The sequence below is a fragment of the Sceloporus undulatus genome, chromosome 7, assembly GCF_019175285.1.
Source record: "Sceloporus undulatus isolate JIND9_A2432 ecotype Alabama chromosome 7, SceUnd_v1.1, whole genome shotgun sequence".
Taxonomy (NCBI): domain Eukaryota; kingdom Metazoa; phylum Chordata; class Lepidosauria; order Squamata; family Phrynosomatidae; genus Sceloporus; species Sceloporus undulatus.
Window position 1 is genome coordinate 16,110,753 of NC_056528.1, and position 24,046 is coordinate 16,134,798.

Consider the following 24,046-nt stretch of genomic DNA (forward strand, 5'->3'; position numbering starts at 1 on the left):
CTTTGTTAGATAATATTGTAATATAAAGCCAAACTTCTTCCTTTTCATCTTCTAAGCAGTCACTGCAGTCTGGAGTTGGATTTGGGGGTGATGCTGTGAATTTGGGGGTCACCACTGCTTTCAAAGCTATGCCCACCTTGTGCTAGCCATAATGAGAGATTTGGGGCAGGGAGGCTTCACCTCTTTTTGTCCCCTAGCCGCTTCCCCATTGAAGTGGGAAGGATTAGTTATGCCAGCTCCAAATGGCCAGACCTGAGGCCTATCCAGCAAATGAGGGACTCCGTTGAGAGCTGCCTCTATTCCCAAAATAGCTTGTTTTGGGTTCCAACATCAGTGATATCCTTTGTATCGTGTGCAGGTTTTCCCAATCTTTGAAGGACAGACACTGTCTCATTCCTCCCATGGTGAACCGGATGGCAGTGTTTAGGACTGTTTTTGACATATTCAAATCATAGTTCAATCTGTTTCCAGCACAAGCCGTAATTATAGTAGTGTTAGTTAACATTCTTATAGTACTTAATTGCTTAATTGCTGTTTAATCATACAGTTGTTGCTGTTGTGTGCCTTTAAGTTGCTTCCAACTTACAGTGACCCTAAGTCAAACTTGTTGTTGGGTTTTCTTGGCAGGATTTGTTCAGAGGGGCTTTGCTGTGGCCTTCATTTGTGGCTGAGAGAATGTAGTCGCCAATGGGTTTCCATGGCTAAGTGGGAATACGTTCCCCGGTCTCCAAAGTCATAGTCCACCATTCAATCCACTAAACCATGCTGGCTCTCAATCAAACAGTACTAAGAATAAAACATTGAACTTGGAAACATGGAATGACGCTCAAATAAAGCCTCTACAAATAGGTGACCTATTGCAATGACCAGGCTCTGATGGATCCAAAAGGTTTTCTGAGGTCTTGGAGGGGGCACATATCCATGCAAAATGATAGTGAGATGACCAGGATCAGTGCCATCACGTTCAAGCCTGTTTGACCTAATTGTAGAGCTGGGTTAGAAACCTAGTTTCCTGGAGAGCTGTGAGCAGTAAAAAAGAGCCAGCATCCAGAACATAGGGAGTGGAAAGCATCTAATAAGCACAACCAGACATGGGTTAAAAAGAGCCCTTCCAGGGTTTGCTGTGTGGTGATAATAACAGTAAGGCAAGCTTGCATGTTTGCCACTTATCTGTTGCCCTGTTGCACAGCATCAGCTGAGGGAATGTATAAATATCTTCTAACGGGGGCTTTAATGTACTGTAATTAGATTGCCCCAAATACCAAATAAGGCTGGCCCCTGCCTTGAACTTTATTGTTCCACTGTATGAGGATAAAGATTCTATCTTTCAATAAAGTAGTCACTGTCTTTGCCTTCTCTCAGCGAAAACCTTTCTTTTATTACATTGGCCTTTTGGGTGGCAGGTACTGAGCTATATGTTGCTTATATTGCTATTTATATCAAACTGTTTCCCTGCAGCCTTTCAGTTGCTGTACTCTGTTGTCTTCTATTATAATTGATACTGCCTTTCATTTTTAGAGGGTTCTTCTTAACCCAGGAGATGGGCTATATATAATGTCACACCATCAGGCACTCCTGTTTTGTACTACTTGTAAACAGCAAAATGTCATGTTACCTGGAGCTCAGTGGGAAAAGATTGGACTTGCACTTATAAGTTAGCTTTCGTTCTATGAAAAAGATCAGAAGAAATATGTCACAGTAGAAGAATTATATTTACTCTTTGTTAGCTTTCTTGGGGAATACTTCCGTCAGCCAGAATAATATTATGCTGACCAACCTAATTCTCATTTAAAAGTGATTATACACTGTGTGTGCTTATTCAGTAAATGCAGAAATACTGCACAGGGAAGGTGATCTCAGGGAGGGAAAGTGTTCTGCTTGGACAGTTTAAGCGATGCGTTGCTGCCTACCCTCCAGGGTGATACAAGACTGTGATATGTCCTGATGCCTTTTACATGTAAGGCAGCGGTGCCCTATTTTGTCTTCCCTTTTAAACCTGGGCCTGATTTGGAATGAATGTAGTACAGTGAGACAGCCTTGTGTTCAGTAGGCCAAAAGACAATTGCCTTTTCTGTGGACTGTATGGAGTATATGATTTATGTTGCATGTTTCTCTGAGTAATAAAGATGATTAATAGATCTAACTGGTGTCTTTAAGATCCCCATCTGTTCAGCTGAACATGATAATGCATGTCTAACATACATACATTTAAGGATGTGTCATGTCGATTAAAAATGGTTGTTGAGTGAATTGGATGCTCCGTCGCCAAATCTGCAAATTTCAAGCAATCATATGACAAAAAAATAGTGTTCTGGGTGGTATATTTATAGGGAGCTTTGGGTGGCATATTTATAGGGAGCAGTAGCATATCTCCATCGACTGAAAGCTATAGTGCGCTAGTCAGGGAGATATGGACCATGGGACTGATGCAGTATACCTTTTTCCCATTCATGCTGTTAATGTTGGGAACAGTTTGACAAACATGTAAGAGCTGTTGGAGCCATATGTGGAAGGGTGCAATTTTAACAACAAGTAATAGCATTAAATCAATGGGGATGACAAAATACCACAACAATGTCCTTGGTTTGAAGGCATTATGTGTGGAAGAGCAGACTGTAGATGCAATAATAAGCCTATTTCCCCCCAAACGTTTATGACTAAAGCTTTTAGCACTTACCTGATTGCTCTTAATTGCGGTGTTGAATTTTTCCTCCTAATGACAGGTTTGCTTCTTGTGATCTTTAAACCAGGCAGGAGAACACTGGAGATGGCTGGCATTTAAATGTCCATACTTAGTTGGTGATACTACTTGCATGGTAGAAAGTCTTATGGCACGGTCTTATGCATATCTGCTCTGAGGTCCCATTGTCCAATAGGTTTGCTCACAAGTAAGGTCTTATCACTGCATTTGTATATCTTGATCAAGGAACTCTATGTGTGTCGCCCAGTCATCTTTTAGCGTGGTGACATTGAACTTACAGTAACTTCTGGCAAAACTGGACAGCGTGACTCTGTCTCTTTAAAAAGCCACTATGACTATTCACTCTTGGTGCTTGTTCTTGCATGAAGCACTCTTCTGTGTTGCGTGTTTCTAGTCGAAAGGCAAAATAGTAATGAATGGTGTCCAATGCAAATGATTATATGTGAGAAAATATTGGACTTCTTTATATCTAATGATTCATGCAGTCATAAGGTAAAGAGCATTAATGGGATCATTTTCAGTCATTTTAACATCAGAAAATCAGACTGACGCCTTCCATTGACTAGTATTTAGTCTACAGACTTCATGTGCATTTTATTTATGTCTGGGTCACTGTTTGCTCCTTTTGCTACCTAGCTTTCAAGTAATTTTTCTTTCACTAATCTAGGAAAATGAGTTATGAATCTGAGTACACAGGTATAAGTATATTTTTGGTGTAATATTGTCTGAATAACTAATCTGAGAGGGCATCAAAAATATCAAGGGCCTTTTTATTCCGTTCCTTCACTTTAGTTCTTGTCTGTTCCCCTTTGAACTCCGTAAAGAAGTGTTTGGCTTATTGCAACAAAGTCATGCATGAGTTCTCTGCGTGGCTTAAATGTTCTGTTGGCATATCTCTCCCTTTTTCTACATTGCTTGTAAAATTGATTTCATATTTTAAAATGTTTATGTCTGTCCACCATTCTGCCTGGAAGATGCTCTCCAGCTGACAATGAAACATACCATTGCAATATACCACAACTTAACATGGCAATAAAACCGGTTGCTTCCTATCCAGCGTTGAAACATGATAACAATAACTGCATACAAGCTGGCCTAGTGATATATTTTACGATCTTTCCGTTTAGTATTATGATATAATCTGAACAAAATGAGTCTCCAAACAAACATCCCAGCTGGGTATTTTAGGAGTCAGGGCAGGAGTGCATCTCCAGATACAAAAGTTGAATATCGAGGCGTCTGTAGTCATGGGTCCTTACCCTTCAACATCATGTTGTAGGGCTACAGACAGCCATTTACATAGTGTGAGGTCAACCTATGATCAACCTCTGGCTGATGTTGACCATAGTGTTGCACTTGAGGACATGGAGATTCCTAGAAAGGCGTTCTCTCTAGTAAAAAGAATGGTGTTTTTTTATTTGTGGGTTTATTTGTGGGTTTTCACTCCTGATCCCAGTGAACATGGAGGGGCCACTGTATATGGTTGAGTATAGAAAAGAATGCTAAAATTGAGAAGAAGGTTCGATTCCATGTTTATATCTGTGAGTGCCAGTCTCAATCTCTCTCTCTCTCTCTCAGCCCTTCTGAGCTCCTAGAATTGTTGTGAGTGTGTGAGGGAGTAAGCTCAGCTGACACAACAAAATGTGTTTCTTTTGTCTGGGATTAGTTTTTAAGAATAAGAATGAAAACAAAGCAAGATGCCAGGGGAAACTTACATGACAAGTGGGATCTGCAGATAGAATGGGCTGTAACCTCACTCCTTGTCAGGAACGCTTCTGTTTGGGGTGTTAGTGAGCCATGTTCTTTTCCTATAAACTGTAAGCTGAGAAGGAGTTAAAGGAGGACAGTCCCCTCCCCTTCCAGATTTCTGGTTTTCTCTTTTTCCATCAAACATTCCATGGCTTCTAAGCATGCTTAGTCTTCTCTGGGTTTGTGTATGTTTTTGGCAGGAAGGACAGGGCTTTGTTGTTACTTGCCATCAAGTTGGGTTTTAACTATGATGATCCTGTGAATGGGAGACCTCTGCGAGCCCTTTGTGAGTCAGACATCAACAGATCTTGCAAACACAGGGTTGTAGCTTTTGTTGGATGAAATAATTTGCAATGCCTTCCTTTGCTTAGTTTTTTTAAAGCCCTTACTTTCTCACTATACAAAGCCTCAGGCTTTTCTAGAGCATGCTACCTGTGCCTGGGACCTTCCAGCTTTTCTAGAGCATGCTGTCTGTGGCTCTGTTTTGCTCTCGTTGCTGTTAACATTCAGCATTAGAATACTACCAAATACAAAAAGGATTTTGAGGATTTATAAAGCGTTGAAAGGCCTGGCAGGTCTTGAAAATTTGGGCCAATTTTACAGTCCTCCCCTTGCCCTACTTAGAAGTAAGCCTTATTTCAGTGAGGCTTACATACAGGTACGTGGATGTCGATTGCAGCTTCATAGAAGTAAATCACAGCATGCGTTAGTAACCATTTTCATTTGTCTGTATTATAAGAGAAGGTGATGAGGAAGTAGACTTTAGTCTATGAAAACCCCATGGTAGGTTCGCCATAAGTTGCCATAAGTCAGAAGTGACTTGAAGACACACAACAGCCATGTTTTAGCTATTAGGATTGTGCTTAAGGAATGTGATCTAATCCCTTGAGCCTCATGGTTATCCTTTGCTGTACCTTTCCCAGAAGTATACTGTTCCTAAAACGTGGCAGATAGTTGACCATTGAAGCCTTCTGCGCTATAGTAAGCTTGTCTACATTAATATATGAGTCTACCCCAGTACTCTATATAGTAAGCTTGATCTTAAGAATGGTGAGACTATTATACTATAAATCCGTTGTGGGAGTAAACCCCTGCAGACCTGAGCGCATCAGTTTCTTTTGGCTGCTTAATTTTTAGCCTCTGGTTTAGTGCTAAGAAGAAATACCTACCAAAAATTAACTTGTTTCACAATTGACTTCTTAAGGTTGAAACGTGTCTGATTGTCTTCACAGCATCTAATTTCCCAGTGTTTTTGGTCTACATCTTCTAACATCATCTTTTCTACCAGGCTGAATGTGTTGATGGTTAACGGATCGCGTGAATAAGCTCCTTTCTGTTTGACAGAAACACAGTTTGATGATTCACCTTTATTAAGCTTGCTGGGATTATGTCTATCTCTGGATGTTTTTCTTTACTGAAACTGATTGACATCGAATTGGGAGAAGTCCATCATCTGATGGAGTATATTTAACTACCATTGGAATCCATGACTTATTGCCGAGCATTTCTTTTTCATGTATGTCTCTTTGAAATCAAGTACCACTGCGTTCAGTGCATCCTCCGTCCAGATAAGCATGTTTAGAATTGCAGCCTATGTTCTGTTAAATGGGATTTACAACATACTTAAACTCTGATGCCTATTTTTGGTGAATATTGACAGAGGTGTCATCGGTGTGTTGATTTATTGGTGACAAATAGTATGTTCAATTAGCCCAACACTACAGATGAAAGAAAGCGTGTTTTTTCTTGCTTCTGCTGGAGCAAGTTGTTTATCCCCTGTTCTTCAAATTTTTGAAACACCAGAAAATAATTTGTTTTCTGATCCTCTGCATTTTTGTTAACCATAAACACATGTGTTTGTCTAGTTCCCACATGAAGAGAATTCTCTTGTTTTGAGTTCATTCCTCTTTTGTTCCAGATAACATCCCAGAGGAGCTGAAAGACCCATTTTATATAGACCAGTATGAGCAGGAACACATTAAACCACCTGTCATCAAGCTGTTACTGTCCAGCGAACTCTACTGCCGTGTCTGCAGCCTAATTTTGAAAGGGGATCAGGTGGCCGCTCTGCAGGGACACCAGTCGGTCATCCAGGCTCTGTCTCGGAAAGGGATTTACGTCATGGAGACCGATGACACACCTGTGGCTGAATCAGACCTCAGCTCCGCGCCTATCAAGATGGTGAGCTTAAGAAATGGGAGCTTAACTTTTGTCTTGCCTCATATCTGTGCTGCTCCTTGGCTTTTCTCCATTCCTCTTAGCTCCCTTGACTGTATCTTATTTGAATTAGCCAGGGTTGCAGAGAGAGGTTTGAATCAACCCATGTTCTTTCTTCCTTAGAGTCCTCACATGGCAATGATTGATGCTCTCATGATGGCCTACACTGTGGAAATGATCAGCATTGAAAAAGTGGTTGCAAGTGTCAAATGTTTTTCTACATTTAGTGCCTCAAAGGAATTGCCCTATGATCTGGAAGATGCAATGATATTCTGGATTAATAAGGTGAAATAAGGATGTAGAATGCTGTCTTAATGTATTGATGTGAGCTAATTCAGGTTGAAATTTAATTTAGTTGAAAAGATTGAGCTAAGAGTTCAGTGATCACTGTACCATTAATACACTTAAGGTTTCGTATTATTTCCCAATGAAATCTTGTGTGTTTAGCGCAAGAAATGTCAGTCAGTGGAGACTTGATAAAGCAGCAATGTCATTTCTTTCTTTGGTTGTAAGAACATACATAATTCTCCTTGCTTCTAAATAAAATATCAAGAGGCTTCCATATATGTACAAGAGACCTACTTCTAAACACTATTTTTCAACTATCAGTGATCTGGAGTAGCCTAGCTGTGTCTACCCACTATAACAAAATCAGTTTCTCAGACTTAAGCCCAATACTGTTGTTTTGTAAATGGATATATAGAACCAGAAGTGTTCACCTGAATGTTTGAGAACAGGCTGGAAGTCATGATTGGGAAAGGAATAAACAGAAATCCACATTGAAGTCATTTTTGTGCAGAGGATTTTTCATGGATATTATCATTTTAAAAAAAATATAATCTGTAATATTTCAATAATGTGGATCTTGAACAATTCAGTTCAAAAATAGTACATTGGATAGGAAAATCCAGCATTAATGTCTCTGAACCTTTCATAACAAACCAAGCTGGTGGGTTGACAGTTAGTTATAAATAGGTGCAAGCAAAATAACTGTGTTAATTTTTCCCCCTCAAGCTGTTTATCACTTTGGCACAGATTTGCCCCCCTTGCTTTTGTACTATAGCAGGATTACATATTCAGGATATGATCCCGTCAAAGTTAAGCAGTTTAAAACTATATTGATTTTAGGGGAGGAAGCCTAAAAGTGTGCTTATCTCATAATGAACATTGCTTAAAATTGCATCAGGTTTCCTGGATTGTCAATTGTGTATTTGCCTGCCCCCCCCCCAACCAGCAAGATGTTAGCGCCCAGTTTTATTATCTAGTTCATGGTTTTGAGGGAAGGGGGAAAAGTCATCGAAACACCACTTGTAGGTGAATCTGTCATTAGAGTAATAACATTGTCTTTGGCTATCGCTGCTGCTGAGAAGCCAAGTGGAGTAACTGGTGGAAGAAAACCAACTGTCAGTGATTTTAAGTGATAATCCAGATTTTTAGGGGAATTCATGGCTTTGTTTACCCTTGTCTCTACATTTAGGTGAACCTAAAAATGAGAGAGATAACAGAAAAAGAGATAAAACTGAAGCAGCAGTTGCTGGAAAGCCCTGGTCATCAAAAGGTAAAAACAGATCAAAGTCAATATGGTGGTATTAGATATACCCATATGGTTATTGTTTGGAAGTGAATCTTTCTGTTGAGCTTCCTCCTACCTAGATATGCAAAGGATTACAAGATTCACAATGGTCTCTTGTATTTTCTTGCCCATAGTTCTGTTCTGTGATGTTCCTGGTTTCTTACTCTTTTCTTGCAGCCTCCCTAACCTTGTAGGCCTGTGTATGACTAGCAGTCCCAGGTACTCAAGAGCTTCTCTGTTCGTTCTTGCCTTGTGTTGCCCTGTTTCAGAGTGAATGGAGAAGCTGGTGCCTTTGGAGGCTGCGCTAGTATTTTGGATTAGAATTGTTATCTGTATATCGTGTTTTTCTGATGTGTTAAAATGTCAGTGCTATATCATATTTAACATTTGGACCCTCTTTTCTTTGGGGACAAAGCAAGTATTGGAATAATATATAGGTTTCAGCATTTATTCTTAGCATGTTTCTGAGGAATCTGAGGAAGTCTTTATAAATACTAATAAAGCATGTACTGTCATTCAGAAGGATTAGCAGCGAATGTATGCAACTCTCCCTCTCTTTCCTCCCCGATAACTATTCCAGTGCACTAATATTGTGAAGAAATGCTACACTTTCATTACTGGAGAATGTACAGTTTTCTCAAATATAAGTGACTTCAAAGGCGGTTTGAATGTTTTTGTGAAAATTAACCCAGTTGTGCATCAGTGCTGCTAAATGCTGCTAAGTTTCAACTGGTGCTTTACCTGTGAGATTGCTTAATTTGGTACTGGTTTGTGTTTCCGAGGACACCCAAGTATTTTGAATCTTCCTATAGCAAAATAATTCCATGATATGAAAGTGTCTGTCGATTGGGTGCATTTTAGTACTGCTTATAACTTGCTCTGCTGATGTTCCTCTCCTGTTCCCACATTCCCTTCCCTGCTTCCTGAGCAGTCTCCTTCCAAATGGTATTGGAAATTAGTACCTGTAAGTTAATTAATTCTACATGACGGTTGTCATCCACAAAACCATGGCTTTTAATAATTCTTTTAGTGGTGTTCGCTTCCATTTGCAATGCTGCTTTCACAACAATCTTTTTGCCTTAAGGAAAACGTAGATTTCATTACATGGTTCTGCATACTGTACATACAGCATACTCATCACTACACAGCATTTTCTGAATTGTTGATATGCAAAATCTGGAAAGGAGGGCGCAAGGAAACCACAGTCAAACACTAGGAACAACCTAACCGTTCAGAAAACTCTGTTCATGCGACGCTAAGGTGAAGCTGGTCAGTTTAAAGTAATAGGGCTTGCATCTTTTTGGAGATAGATTTCAAGAGGGTTGGTCTTGTATTTTGATTTGAAAGATTTTGGACTTTGGCTTTAGGTGAGGTGCTGTCGAACAGCTTGTCTACAGTAAAAGGTTTTCTTCTTGTGGTCAGACATGTCACAGCCACTTCTTAAGGCTACGTTTCTGTTAAGGATATTTTGTTTCAGGGCTGGAAATGCTTAATGCTCTCACTCAAGATAAACCGACCTCCATTCTTTTGGGTTCACATTTTGCTTCTAGATGGGGTCCATTTTCCCCCTTGTGTGCATATATCATGAATGCATATGAATGTATAATTGGATATTCACTACTGTTGGCATTGTAGAGTCTGTCTTTGCCACTCAGTTAACAGAGTGCTTTTGATTTTCTTCTTCCTGTGGCTTAAAATGCCCAGGAGTGCCTGTTTCTCAGTAGTGTTAGTGATGGAATATAAGACTACAAAAATCTTGCTCTGACCTGTTCTAGAAATTATTATTGAAAAGGTAGTTAAGAATACAGTGGGTGCCCAGTGGTTCTTGCATTCTGCAAATGCTGCGACCATCTTGAAGTCACATCCCTGATTATAAATCATATTGACCTAAGGGATTCTCCTGAGCACACCGGCATTTGGGATTTTTGCCAAATGCCCCGATCCTCATGCAAATGACACTGGAGGTGTTTCTGGCATACTATTAAAACATTCCTATAACTTTTAATGCAGCACAGCTTCTAGTGCACAAGTCAGCCATTCCCATCCTAAACACAGACTAGTATTGCAGGAAGTTTTCTAACCAATGCAAAAGATCCTAGCTTTTGTTTTTTGTGGGGGTTTTGGGCTATATGTGGCCATGTTCTAGAAGAGTTTATTCCTGACGTTTCATTGGCATCTGTGGCTGGCATCTTCTCTGGAGATGCCATTGAAACGTCAGGAATAAACTCTTCTAGAACATGGCCACATAGCCCAAAAAACCCACAAAAAATGTGGATGCCAGCTGCGAAAGCCTTCAACATCACATCCTAGCTTTTGTCATTTGCTGAAATTGTATGGTGTTTAGCTTCCCGAACAAAGGGAGTGCTTGACACTGAATCAAAAGCCTTGATTGTGAAAGTTATTTGTGCAGTCCTTCCCGAGTCTTCATTCTCATTTTGCTGCTTCCATTTAAGAAGTGGGGAGAAGATTAGGTGGAGAGTACCCTTTAAACTAATCAGATCACCTTGCTATGTATGGTAAATCAGTTTGATTGGAATAATCATGTTTTGGGGATATAATGAGTATTAACACTTGAATTGGTTAACCTGATTCTGATTGCCATCTCGTATCTTGCTATTTCTTTTGCAAAAGCCTGATCTGATGCATGCGCTATCACACTGCATGCTGGAACCAGTGGAATATGCTCGTGTGGTACAGTATGATTCATATACATTACATATTTATGGAGAGCTCCAGGCTGGAGGATAAACAACCTCCATCTTACACTGTCAAACTTCTCAGTTCCATTTTTCTTGTGACGGCCTTCCCTGTTTGGCAGAACGTGTGCCTCTGTATCTTTCTGCAGTGTTATTTTAACATTTGGCAAAGCTCCATACTTCTTCTGCATGGCCAACTGTAAACCAGCCTTCCAAATTCGAAATTAATTCTGTGGCATTGCACACTCCCCCAAGCTTCCTTGTTTCCAGAATTAATTCCTCAGCCTGGGCTTTCCTCAAATATATACATGTTTCATGCCTAGATGTGGCCTTACATAGCTGGCTAGCAATCTTGGTTTGTTTGTTTTTTAAACATTTTGGATAAAAACTAGATCACTTTTAGTATAGCGATGTAGATCTCCTGGTAAGTATTAGTCAAATGTGGTTTATCAACTGAATATGGTCTCAGTGCAATCTTCTATTTCTTTTTTTAAAAAAAACCAAACAAATCTAGGGTTGTTTTTACTTATTGCACTACTTTTTGTATGCCAGGTGAGTGAAATTGTCAATTGCATTCATGTTATATTGTGCAGTAACCATAGCAGCATTCATAATGTATTGCGGTACTCTGAACTAAAGGGGGCGAAGGGCTTGCTTATGTGTCATGTTTATGCAATAAAACCATTGCAAGTTTAAATACTAGCTATAGATGCTTAATGTATAATTGAAGCAGTTGTTGATGTGGAGCATAGTAGCACCAAAGACCAGATATCTAATTATACTAAGTTATTACATAAGAGTGTGTATGCGTACATATGTGTATCTGTTTACATATGTGTGTGTATATACATATATATATTCACATACAAACACACACACAAAGAATATGTTACTGAAAGGGAGATAAACAGGCTTATGTTTGTAATAAAAGCTGATAGTGAAAACTAATTTAACTGGGAAGTGTATTCCAGCTAGATGCGAAGGTACAGTTTAACCACCTCAGAATGCCAGAAAGAATTGGGTTGTAGTTACAAAAAGCGTTTTTCCTGCAATGATAACAGCCTCTGCCTTCCTCTGTCAGGTACGTTATCGTCGAGATCACCTTTCATGTAGGCAGTTGCCATTCTTCCCGTTGCTTGAAGATCTGATGAAGGACTGCAGTGATGGGGCTGCTTTACTGGCTGTAATACATTACTACTGCCCTGAACAAATGAAGCTAGATGGTATGTTGACAAGGTTTTATTTCTATTTTTTTAAAGTGACCTACTTTTAAAACAACCTCAATAGAATGGTTAAGGATATATCAAATAGCTTTAGAAGCAGCATCTAACGGTGTATGTGTTTTAATCCAATCTGGTTCAGGGGCGTGATGCAACCAAAACCAATTGCTTCAGTCGTGCTGATAGTGGTGGGAGATGCATAAGTACATGGTGAAAAGTCTAACCAACAGAAACTAAGGGGGGGAAAAGTGTTTTAACAGAAGATAGGGGTGTCTCAGGTTTTGTGAATGCTATAGCTTCTGGGCCTCCTGCAGTATGGGTCTTATCTGAATAGCACTGCCATAGGATGTTCTGCTGGAAGCCCTCCTGGGAAAGGGATGCTTGATTGTTCCCTCCTGTATGATAACTCTATGAGCTGAGTGTTACTCTCTAGGGCTGCCTTGTGATCCTGATCTTCTCTCGCCCCCGGTTTAGAAATATGTCTGAAAGAGGTAACGTCAATTGCTGACAGCATCTATAACATTCAGCTGCTTCGGGAATTCTCTAACGAATATCTGAACAAATGCTTTTACCTCACATTGGAGGACATGCTCTATGCACCTTTAGTTCTAAAGGTAAGGCACATGAATGGCTTACACAATTCTAAGTTACATGCAGATTAACTTACTAACGTTATCTTTCTTTTTTCCCCCCAGCCCAACGTCATGGTCTTCATTGCAGAGTTATTTTGGTGGTTTGAGATTGTCAAGCCAGACTTTGTGCAGCCCAGGGACCTACAAGAAGTAAAAGACGGTGAGATACTTCAACTGATAGAGCATCAATTTCACTGAGCATACCCAGAAAGTGTTATAGCAGAGCATTGGTTTTTGGGGTCCCCCCTATAGTCAAGGTGGAGCTTGGAGCGAATCTCAGAATGTAGCTCATGCTTTCTGTGAGAGGCATAGGAAGCTGCTAGAGGACTTAGAAGATCCTTTCTAACCCACTCTAAAACTGAACTTTGTACTCTAGTGTTTTGATTTAGAAGCAGTCTGTTTAAACTTAGGCTGCAACATGGCTAGTTATTGCATGTTTGTTCCCATTTCTCCCAATATTGATTAACAACAAGCATATAGAAAAGCTTAGCACCAGCCCAAGATACATTAGGCAGAAAATCCCAGTGGAACTGTCCATCCCATTAGCTATAACAGTACAATCAACCAAAAAGATTATCTTGCACAATTGCCACTGCAGTGGTTAGGGACTGTACAAGGATATTTCATTTCAGTGTGGTTTGCTCAAGAGAAGGAGGTGGGTTGCATCCTGTGGACTAGGTCTGTCTTTCTTCTGCTCTGCAGTTATTAATGTTACCCAAAATCTGCTGCTTAACTGTACGCTCATGGCAGTGGAGTGTTAGCTTTATGAACTTCTTTTTAGTCATTTAGTTCACCATCCTTCCTTACCCCTCTCCATCAGCGGCCTTCTTTTCTTGAGTGGGGCTTTTCTTAGGGAATGTTTAAAACAGCCAACTCCTTAAACTTACTTTCTGTGTTTGCTGTTTTGTCATGGTAACCAATCACATAAAGTATCCTTTGAAAACTCCTGTTAGGGTTCTTGATTGTTGGTAGCAGATTTTAAATTAACACTAATGATGTAAATGAATATTTAGCTAAAACAATGTTGCAGCAGAAGAGCAGCCGTCCACCTGTTCCTATTTCCAATGCAACCAAACGAAGTTTCATGTCTAGTCCAGCTGCTTCCAGTTCAGCCGACATGCAACCTCCAGCTCAGCTCCCTTTGGAAACTTGCAACAGGTATTACCTGCATCCTGAAGAGTTTGAGTATCTGTAAGTCTGTCTTTCTATCTCTACGCTTAGTCTCGCTTGTGTTTCTTGTGCTGTGGTTTGGGACTGTCACCAGTGGCCTGTGCAGTTCTGTGCTATGTAAAGTGACCTGTTGCAACTTTTGAAGCTATATCAGCTTTTTAGCTATATCAGAGGGCAGGGTAGATGGGGTCTGTCGCTGTTGGAGACACAAGTTCCTCCTGGGCTCTGTTCCTTACTTAACTTGTGGGGTTCTTAATTGCCTACAGTGACATATTAACTGATTTCCTGCCTGCTTCCATCCATTCCAGTTTAGCAGCTGCATGAACATGGTTCTCATGAGTTTATATTTTTCAATGTTTTGGGGAGCTAGTGGGGCACTCCCTTCTGGCTTACCTTGCTTCTTCTCAGTGTCATTGTGGTTAGGATTGCCAAATTGTAACTTTAATGCTTAATAGAACATCATGTGGGATGAGGTACCATAAAACTGCCCAGGAGGATGAAGGTACCAACCCTAACTTTCTGTTGCCAGAATCCCAACATGACTGTTGCCTCCCTGGAGGAAAGTGTAGTACATGTGGTGAAGCATTTGGCAAAAAATAGGTCCTCTTCCTCCACTGCTCTCTACCAACAAGGCATTAAACCATTTTTGTTTTGGTTTAACACAACCATTACATGTACAGGAGCCCTACTCCCTATTTCACCTAGTAGGTGTACTTTATGGAGGAAAGACTCTCTCTTCTCTGAAGATGCCAGCCACAGCTGCTGGCGAAACATAAGGAATAAACTCTTCTAGAACATGACCGCATAGCCCAACAAACCCACAAAAAACTAATCTCTCTTCTGATTGATTGCCAGAGCTCAGCTGGCTGTATGCTAGTTTGTATATTGAAAGCCTTTCCATGGCTGAGAGAAACGTGACTCTTCTTGGTCCCCTGTTGAGAGGTTACAATGGACAGAGAGCACCTCTTTTGCACAGTAGTGCGTCAGCATACACACAGGTGTGTGCACCCACACATAACACATTGAATCAGATGGACAGGAAAGCACACTCTCTTGGGGTCCCCTGGTGAGTTAGAGGAAATTTAATTTGATTCTTAGGAGTGTGTGACTGAAGAGGCAACCTTCAACTTTAGTTGCGCTGCAGGCAGAATCTTGACATCTTCACAGCTGACAAGAAGTAACATAAAAAATTAAGTACAATAACCAAGACCAGGAAGCGAAGGATATAAGAAAATACAAATCTCAAATCTCCTACAGCCTTAGTAGTGCTAATAACTATTGCAGGACTCTATAAGCTTTCTTTCTATATGGGAAAGCTTGAATAGTAATATGTGAACATCCATTCATTACTTAGCTGCCTTTGTAATCTAAACAGTGCCTTTTTGTTACTAGTCTTCATCTCTAAAAGTTCTCATCACTTGTTATTTTCTGAACCTGAGCCTATTCTGTCGTTTGCTGAATTCATATGCTGGTGCTAGTCATTTAGATTTCTACCTTTGTGTTGTCTTTGAGAGCTTGTCTGGTATTGCATTTCACTGAAGGCTTTGTGTGCTACATTTTCAAGACTGACTTTCATTTTTTCACTGACACAGATTGTCTTAGTCAGGCTACAGTCATTACTTACTTTTCAACAGGAGCTCTTGAGACTTGTGCTGTTATTCACTCTTTTCCATCCTTCTGGTGGTTGTTTTTTTAATATTGCTTCATTTTGAGACTGTGTGTTTCATTAATTTAAGCATGACCTGTTAATTTCAGAAAGCTACTACAGCTGTGTTATGGTATTGTTTCCAACTGCCAAAAAACCCACACCACCTCCCTGTGTTTGTTTTTTCAAACAGTGGAAAAGGAAGCCCTGCCTTCAGTCCAGCCCATCCATTGTTGCCTTTGAGACAGAAGCAACAAAAGTCACTGCAAGGGGAGGACAGTTCAGGTAGACAAAAGATTTCCTTGTGGCATGTGTGTACAAAACATTAATAGCTGAATATGCAGGATTTTTTTCTAGGTGGGAGAACTTACTTCCTTTGAAAACAACAATGCAAAGTTACTGTTCTTTTTTATGTAAATGAAGCAATAAGATTCTGTAGCCTTACAATGGAACAAGATTGGAAGCACTGATGGTGAATTTCAGACAGAGGCAAACAGTAGGGTTAATCTAGCCCAGGGTGGGCACATGGAACTGAATTTTGTTTGAATTAATAGGATATATTTCCTATCACACAGAGATTAGCAGCTCAGTGTAGCTAAGTTCAGTCTTGTAGTGTCATAAGAGGAATATAGCTTGAGCACTTCCTATACTGCCCTCACATGGTGAAGTCTTGTTTAGGACACGTTTGATCAGGGCAAGGGGAAAAGCTTTAAAATATTTAAAACCGAGTGTTCTTAAAAGTTGTGCAACATCCTTTTTTAGCCCAGCGGAATCGTTCCAATTCATTGACTAAAGTGGATGGACAGCCACGGGAGTCAGTTCTTGCATGGCCAGAGAAGAAACAGAGGTAATGTGTACTGGGATATATCTTATGGAAAAGCACATTTTAAAAGTTGCATAACTTTGGATGGGAAAAACTGATAATGATGTTTACACAATAGCATCACAGCTCCTTTAGTAATCTTTTGAAATACGCTTGATAAAAATGCAGCAAGCATCCAAATCTCTGGACTTTGTGTCAGTGAGCTAAGGGATTTTTCGAGGCCCATTTCTAAAAGTTGTTTGTTTGAAGTCTGATTTCCATAAAATGGAAGTCCATAGTCTCGCATAAGGCACCAGCCGGTTGGTCCAACTACATTTAGATACCTGCTCATAGGCAACTGGGTTTGAAATATTTGGTTAGTCAGAATTCCTGTGCTAATGTGTAAAATGGAAATCTCTAGTTAACTTGTTTAGTACCTGCCTTTATCATTCTTTGAATATTGAGATATTATATGCATCTAAAATCAGGGTATTAAAAATCACCCTGCTCTGACATGTGTATTTTTATCCTTGAATTCTGACTCCATGTGATACAATGTTGTGGGCTAAATAGTTTTACTTAAAACAGCCAAAAATAAATAACTCAGTATATCCTAATGGCCATTTGTCTCTTCTTAGGCCTCTTTCTCAACCAACACCATTCGGACTTCATCATGCTGCAAGCAGTGATGCAGATCCGAGTTCTGGCGATAGCATTAGTTTGGCAAGGTCGATCAGCAAAGACAGCCTGGCTTCAAATATTATCAACATCACTCCAAAACAGCAGCCTCAGCCTGCACCAGTAAAAACCAGTGGGAAAAGCTTGCTGAACAACGTTGAGATAGAAGATGAGGATGAAGAATTGATTGCAATCATTCGCCCAGATGCTACACCAAGCCATGACAAGCTTGAACTTCAGAGTGTGCCAGCCAGATCTCCTGGTGCAGTTGCAACTGGGTGGCCTCAGAAATCACAAGGTGAAGCCTCAGAAAGTAAACCCGAGAGCTTTTTTCTTGAGCCTTTAATGCCTGCTGTTCTACGACCAGCAAAAGAAAAACAAATCATCAATAAGGAGGATGAATGTGGGGAAGGGAAGATGAGAGGCTTTGGAGCCAAAAGACTGAATGAGGGGCACATGGCATTTGTGCGTAAGAAAACAAATAATAATCATGGCGACCGCAACCTTAATCGGACTTTTAATTTAACATCTAGTTCTGAATTATCAACAACAGCAGGTTCCAGTTTGGCAGATCCAATAGTGCAATCAGAGCTCAGACCAGAAACCTTTCGGCCCCAGGCAAGTAGTAGTTCAGAGCCTTCATCACGAGACCAGTCCTTTGGAGGATTCTTCCTTCATACTGCCAAAACAGAGGAGGATGTAATGAGCAGTGCGAATGTTAGCTGTGTGAAAACTCCTGACTCTTATACTGGAGACAGCACATGGACAATGATCAGGCAAGACTCTGATTCAGACATTTTAGACATGGAAGAAGCTGAGCAAGATTTAGTGGCAGATGATCACCCGATAATTGCCAAGTATATAGGAGAAGAGGAATCGGCAAAGCTGCAAGAAGACATGAAGGTCAAGGAACATGAAGATAAAGACGATGCTAGTGGACGGTCAAGTCCATGCCTGAGTACTATTTCTCAGGTCAGTAGCATCTCCATGACCAGTGGAAGTGCCAGGATGACAAGTTTTGCAGAGCGGAAACTTCAGAGGTTAAATAGCTATGAAACAAAGTCCAGTACGAGTAGCTCACAGAAGACCACCCCAGATGGGTCAGAGTGTTGTCCGGCTCCATTAACTACATGGAAACAAAAGAGGGAGCAAAGTCCCAACAGGCAGAGCAAAGACAATGTTAATGTGTTGGCTTCTGAACTGGTGCAGCTTCACATGCAGCTGGAGGAGAAGCGAAGAGCAATAGAAGCCCAGAAGAAGAAGATGGAGGCCTTATCAGCCAGGCAGCGACTAAAGCTGGGCAAAGCGGCATTTTTGCACGTGGTGAAGAAAGGGAAAGGTGCTGATGTTTCTCAGTCACTTAAGCCAGAACACTTCACAAAAGAGTACTCGAGGCACAATGGGGAAGGTTTGGATGATACTTCTTTGAGCTCTAAATCTGAGGCATTCCTCATGAGAGAGGAAGCAGGTGAAGACTCACTCGAGTCCCTTGAAGGACCCAAGGTGAGGACTCAAGAAACTGTTGCTTTTGTTGAACAGAATAATCCAAAAGAACCCACCCTGCATGAAATAGAGAAAAGCAAAATGATTTCTGCTGCACTTCTGGAAGAGAACATTGAATCCACTGACATCAATGAATGTGACCTCTCCATTGAAAAGCTAAATGAAACTATCAGTACCCTCCAGCAGGCTATCCTCAAGATTTCTCAGCAGCAGGAGCTTCTCATGAAAGCACCCACGATGCCTTCATCGAGAGGTGGCCCTCAGGACCAAAAGATAAAAGCACCTGTTCATTTTGTGGAACCCCTCTCCCCAACAGGAATGAGCAATCTCCGTAAACCACCGCGACTTGGGCAAGGACGGGTTCCCCGCTCGGGAAGACCGTCTGAACTCAAAGTGGCTAAGGACCGTCAGCAAACCACAACACGCATCAAAACCCCGACTCCCAGTGTTGACACCTTGCCCCACTTAAGACAGTTTCCTTCAAACAACACTACGTCCAAGACGCCAACCGAAACTGCTGTCGAAAATAATTTGGACCTAGTTAGCACTCCCCAGGAGAAGCTTTCCGTGGAGAGCTACAGACTCTGTGATGAGAGCAATCCGCGGAGCGGATTTATTCACTCTACTCCCAAGGACACTAATATCCTTTCTGAAACTATCAAAGATGTGAATAGTAATGTGGAAGACTTTAACTTTACTTCTTTTGAAGGCTCAGGAAAAGAGAATGTCCTGGCAGAGGAGCCTCTAAGAAGCAAAGGTAGCCTTATTGAGGTAGACCTGTCTGATTTAAAAGCTCCTGACGAAGAAAGAGAAGTTGAAAGCCAGGGCAGCTCTGCTGATTTGATCAGTGAAATTGACCAGAAATCAGGAGTTGGGTTTTTCTTTAAGGTAAGAGTAAAGAGCATGTGGTTGCTGAAGCTCTATCTGTTTGTTTTGTTATCTGCCTTCAAGTCAACTTCATCCTATGGCAACCCTATCATAGGATTTTCTTCACAGATTTCTTCAGATGAAACTTGGCATTGCTTTTCCATAAGACATGCAAGAGTGTGATTTGCCAAAGGTCGCCCAAAGGTTTAGGGTGGCCAGTGCACCCCCCCCCCATGCATACAAGCACCCACATGTGTTTGCAGATGTACACACCATGATCAAAATTATGTCAGACATGGGATTTTTACAAAACCTGAGGCTGTGTTTTGATGTTCCTCCACCCTGCATAAAAGTTCTGTTTCTTACCTGAATTTCCATTTGGCAGGATGAGCAGAAAGCAGAAGACGAACTTGCAAAAAAGCGTGCAGCCTTCCTCTTAAAGCAGCAGCGCAAAGCTGAAGAGACACGGCTTCGAAAACTACAGCTTGAGGCTGAGGTTGAGCAAAAGAGAGATGAAGCGCGGTAAGTACAGTAGTATTGACAGTAGTAAGCTGGTGGCTACTTCATGGTGTGTGTCCCCCCCTCTCTTTCCCTTGAGAAATTGGGGAATGATAGAATCTTGTTTGTTTTTTGTAGCCGTAAAGCTGAAGAAGACCGAATCCGGAAGGAGGAAGAGAAAGCCCGGAGAGAGCTCATCAAACAAGAATATTTGAGAAGAAAACAACAGCAGATCTTGGAAGAGCAAGGCCTTGGGAAGCCCAAATCCAAACTCAAGAAACCGCGGCCAAAGTCTGTCCATCGAGAGGAGTCCTATAGTGACTCCGGAACAAAGTGTTCTACTACTCGTAAGCAACAGCACCCATTTTGGTTCCCTTCATGACTGAAGAAAGCAGCTTAGCTCTCTTTTGCAGCCTCTCACCTCTCTTTTTCTTTTTTGCCAGCGGATAATCTCAGCAGTGCACAGTCAGGTTCCAGCCTGTCCTTGGCATCTGCAGCAACAACTGAGCCTGAAAGTGTTCATTCTGGTGGCACCCCATCACAGCGGTAAGAACAGTTGTTGTTGTTTAAAGGATTTTGAGGATTTTGGTGGTACCGCTTAGACTATGGGAAGATGTTGCATGTGTCCCACATCTGGGCTGCAAAGTAACTGACATGTCCAAGTGTTCACTGCAAAATACATATGTACATTTATTACGGTCATGGCTTTTTGCACTCACCCCCCCCCCCCAAATACACACATACCTGTAACAATACAGGAGACCTTTCCCTATGTCTGACAAAGCAGGCACTTGCAGGCAGAGGTTTGCCCCAAAATATACTTGTCAGGATTTTTAGATTCTACAGAATGCTTTGGATTTTCTCCGGTAGTTGACATTATTGCCCCTTTGGTGCTTCTCTCTTGGACTTTTTTTTTTTTAATTAAATTTTATTGATTAAGAAAATACACACATAACATAAAACATACAAAAATCCACAATACCTAATACTACAAAAACTACAAAACATGTAATAAATTAAAAAGTATAAACATAATAATAGTTGACTTCCTTATGCACTGCTTCTCCCCGGTTTTATGTTCTTTCTTATTCACTAAGCTCTTATTTATATATACAGTTAAATTGCCATTAACCTTATCTATTTTCACTACTTTCTAACCCTTTATTACTTCTTAGTTACTTTCTATCTTTCCTCTAATATTTCTATCTATCACTATTCTAAATCTTTAAAGCTTAATTACCTATGTTTCTTATTCTTATTCTGGTTCCCCAAAAGAAAGAGGAGATAATTATAATATATACTGTATAAAAACATGAGTAAAGAGAAAAAAGAGAGAGTAGGACAAAGGAGAAAATTACTATCGCTCTTACCTATAATCAGTATTACAGTACTCTTATTTATCTAGTACAAAATACATTTACTTTATATCATCCTCTGCATATAATTTCTCCAGCTTTCCCATGTCTCATAAAACTCATCCAAAGACTTATTATTCACTAAAAAAGTTAACTTATCCATTTCATATAGGTCTATCATTTTTAACTTCCATTCATCTATCGTAGGATATTCTTTTTTCTTCCAATATTTAGCATAACTCATTCTAGCCGCTATAATAGCATATTGCAATACCTTTTGATTTTTTCTTTTTATCTTCATATTTTCCGTCATATTCAGGAGATACATTTTGCTCTTCATCTCTTCTTTAACCCCAAATATTTTCTTTATTTCTGAATGAATATTAGTCCAAAATGTTTTAGCTTTAACACAGTTCCACCACATATGCATATAATTACCTACTTCTTTCCCACATTTCCAACATATATTTTTCGTCTGTTTGAACATTTTTGCCAATTTATACGGGGTTAAGTACCATCTGTACATACTTTTATAAATATTTTCCCTCATTTGAATATTTATTATTTGTCTAATTTTTCTCTTCCAAAGATTCTCCCATTCTTCTAGTTGAATATTTTGATTCATATCAATTGCCCATTTAACCATAAATTCTTTAATTGTCTCATCTTCTAATTCAAAATTCCTGATTAATTGGTATAATCTAGATACAGTGGTACCCCGGGATACGAATGCGCCGGGTTACGAATTTTTCGGGATACGAAAAAATCCCATAGGGATTTATTGCTTCGGCTTACGAAGGTTTCTTCGGGTTACGAAAAAACCGCGGCGCTATTTTCCTCCACCGGAGGGCAGCAGAGAGCTATTTTTCCATTAGCGCCTATGGGAATTCGGCTTACGAAGGTATTTCGGGTTACGAAATTAACCGCGGAACGAATTAATTTCGTAACCCGGGGTACCACTGTATTTGTTTTTTTGGCTGTTTTATTATTACCTCTATTTCCCCAATTCCTTCACCAATTCCCATTTCCTTCTTATCTACCCGGAACCTCTCTTTAATTTGTCTATATGCAAACCAATTCACAGATAATCCTTCCTCTACTAATTCTCCCTGTGTTTTCATTGTTATCTCACCGTTTTCTATTTTAGTAATATCCTTATATGTCACCCATCTATCTTTCTTAATTTCTTCTCTTTTAAAAAACGCTTCATTAGATGAGGTCCATAACGGGAGTCTAGGGAACCACCTTTTTTTATATTTTAACCAAATTTTCAACATTACTTTTCTTATCCAATGGTTATTGAAGTTGCTATCTTGTTTGCTTTTATTATACCATAGGTATCCATGTAATCCAAATCTCAGATCTATTTTTTCTAAATTGATCTTTCTTCTATTATCCAATTTAATCCAATCCAATATCCATTCCAGTACGCATGCGTAATAATACCATCTCAAATTCATTAATGCTAAGCCTCCTTTATCAATCGAATCATATAATATTTTCATTTTAACCCTCGGTTTTTTATTATTCCAAATAAATTTTGACAGTTCCCTCTCCCAGTTCTTAAAGGGTGTATTGTTACATATAATTGGTAAACTTTGGAAGAGAAAGATCAATCTCGGAAGTACTGACATTTTCAACACTCTCTTGGACTTTTAGAAGGCGAGGGGGACAAGGATCAGGCACACTGCTGGGAGGGGTGGAATCTGGTGTGCCATTCCTCTTTTCCCTCCTTTAGCCAAATATCTGGCATTGCTCATGAACTCTCACTCTTGTTTGTCCCGGCAGAGTGGAGTCCATGGAATCCTTACCCATACTGAGTAGGAACCCAAGTCGGAACATGGAGAGAGACTGGGAAAATACTTCCACAGCATCTTCAATTGCTTCAGTGGCAGAATATACTGGTAAATCTGATGTGCTTTAGCTGCTCCTTTGCAATTAAACATTTGTGCCAATATGAATCAGATTCTTATAATATGCGCATGACTAATGACCATGTTTATGCACTTTGGTTGTCTAGTTAGTCTTTAAGGCTTATCAACCCTTGGTTAACACATAGGGCTCCACTAGAGTTGGATATTGGAGTATTGCAGTCTTGGAACCAGTGTATGTTTTCTCTTCTGAAGTACAAGGTAAAAGAAGGTTAAATGGCTGTCTTAGTTCTTCAGATAGTGTTAACCCTATCTCTTAATTTGACACAAGGCTTACGTTAAGAGCAGACGAAATGAAAACATTAGAGTTTTTTGTTACTTTGACTGTCATTGATTTCTGTGGTTCTGCTCTTATGTATGACCAAGTCTTGAACCAACTCTATATAAGTGTTTAATGGGTAGGTTATATTGTGCCTTTCTTGGATGAAGTCTCTAATTGTCCTTTTGTAACCTTGCTTCTCTTGTCAGGTGGAGCAGCATTTCGAGCCATAGTCTCTTGTTCTTTCTCTTTTGGAAGACTTTATATTTTAAATAAATTAACAAGAGGCTTATTTTCTTTTAAAATTTTCTTTATTAGGTCCAAAGCTATTTAAAGAGCCCAGCAGCAAGTCAAACAAACCAATTATCCACAATGCCATCTCCCACTGCTGTCTGGCTGGGAAAGTGAATGAGCCTCACAAGAATTCCATATTGGAGGCAAGTATTTCTCACAGATGTGTTGTTAGCAGTCAGATCATTGCATACAATATCTCATTCAATACGCCTTTGCCATGTATATCATCTGTCTGAGAGCAAGCCTAAGAATATTA

General features: G+C 40.1%; 1 protein-coding gene across 3 annotated transcripts in view; it reads left to right on the top strand.

Annotated features, from left to right (window-relative positions):
• Positions 1–24,046, top strand: part of CAMSAP1 (calmodulin regulated spectrin associated protein 1) — a 33,182-nt gene that overhangs the window by 6,254 nt on the left and 2,882 nt on the right. The window contains exons 3-18 of one of the 3 annotated variants that reach the window (XM_042479090.1): positions 6,369–6,631; positions 6,791–6,952; positions 8,145–8,225; positions 9,172–9,204; positions 12,018–12,159; positions 12,631–12,770; positions 12,852–12,948; positions 13,802–13,979; positions 15,797–15,888; positions 16,366–16,450; positions 17,044–19,474; positions 19,839–19,975; positions 20,090–20,298; positions 20,395–20,497; positions 23,095–23,210; positions 23,815–23,933. In XM_042479090.1, the coding sequence (XP_042335024.1) occupies positions 6,369–6,631; positions 6,791–6,952; positions 8,145–8,225; positions 9,172–9,204; positions 12,018–12,159; positions 12,631–12,770; positions 12,852–12,948; positions 13,802–13,979; positions 15,797–15,888; positions 16,366–16,450; positions 17,044–19,474; positions 19,839–19,975; positions 20,090–20,298; positions 20,395–20,497; positions 23,095–23,210; positions 23,815–23,933 (4,388 nt within the window). The remainder of the gene's footprint in view (positions 1–6,368; positions 6,632–6,790; positions 6,953–8,144; positions 8,226–9,171; positions 9,205–12,017; positions 12,160–12,630; positions 12,771–12,851; positions 12,949–13,801; positions 13,980–15,796; positions 15,889–16,365; positions 16,451–17,043; positions 19,475–19,838; positions 19,976–20,089; positions 20,299–20,394; positions 20,498–23,094; positions 23,211–23,814; positions 23,934–24,046) is intronic. The other 2 variants (XM_042479091.1, XM_042479092.1) reach the window with 2 other exon arrangements.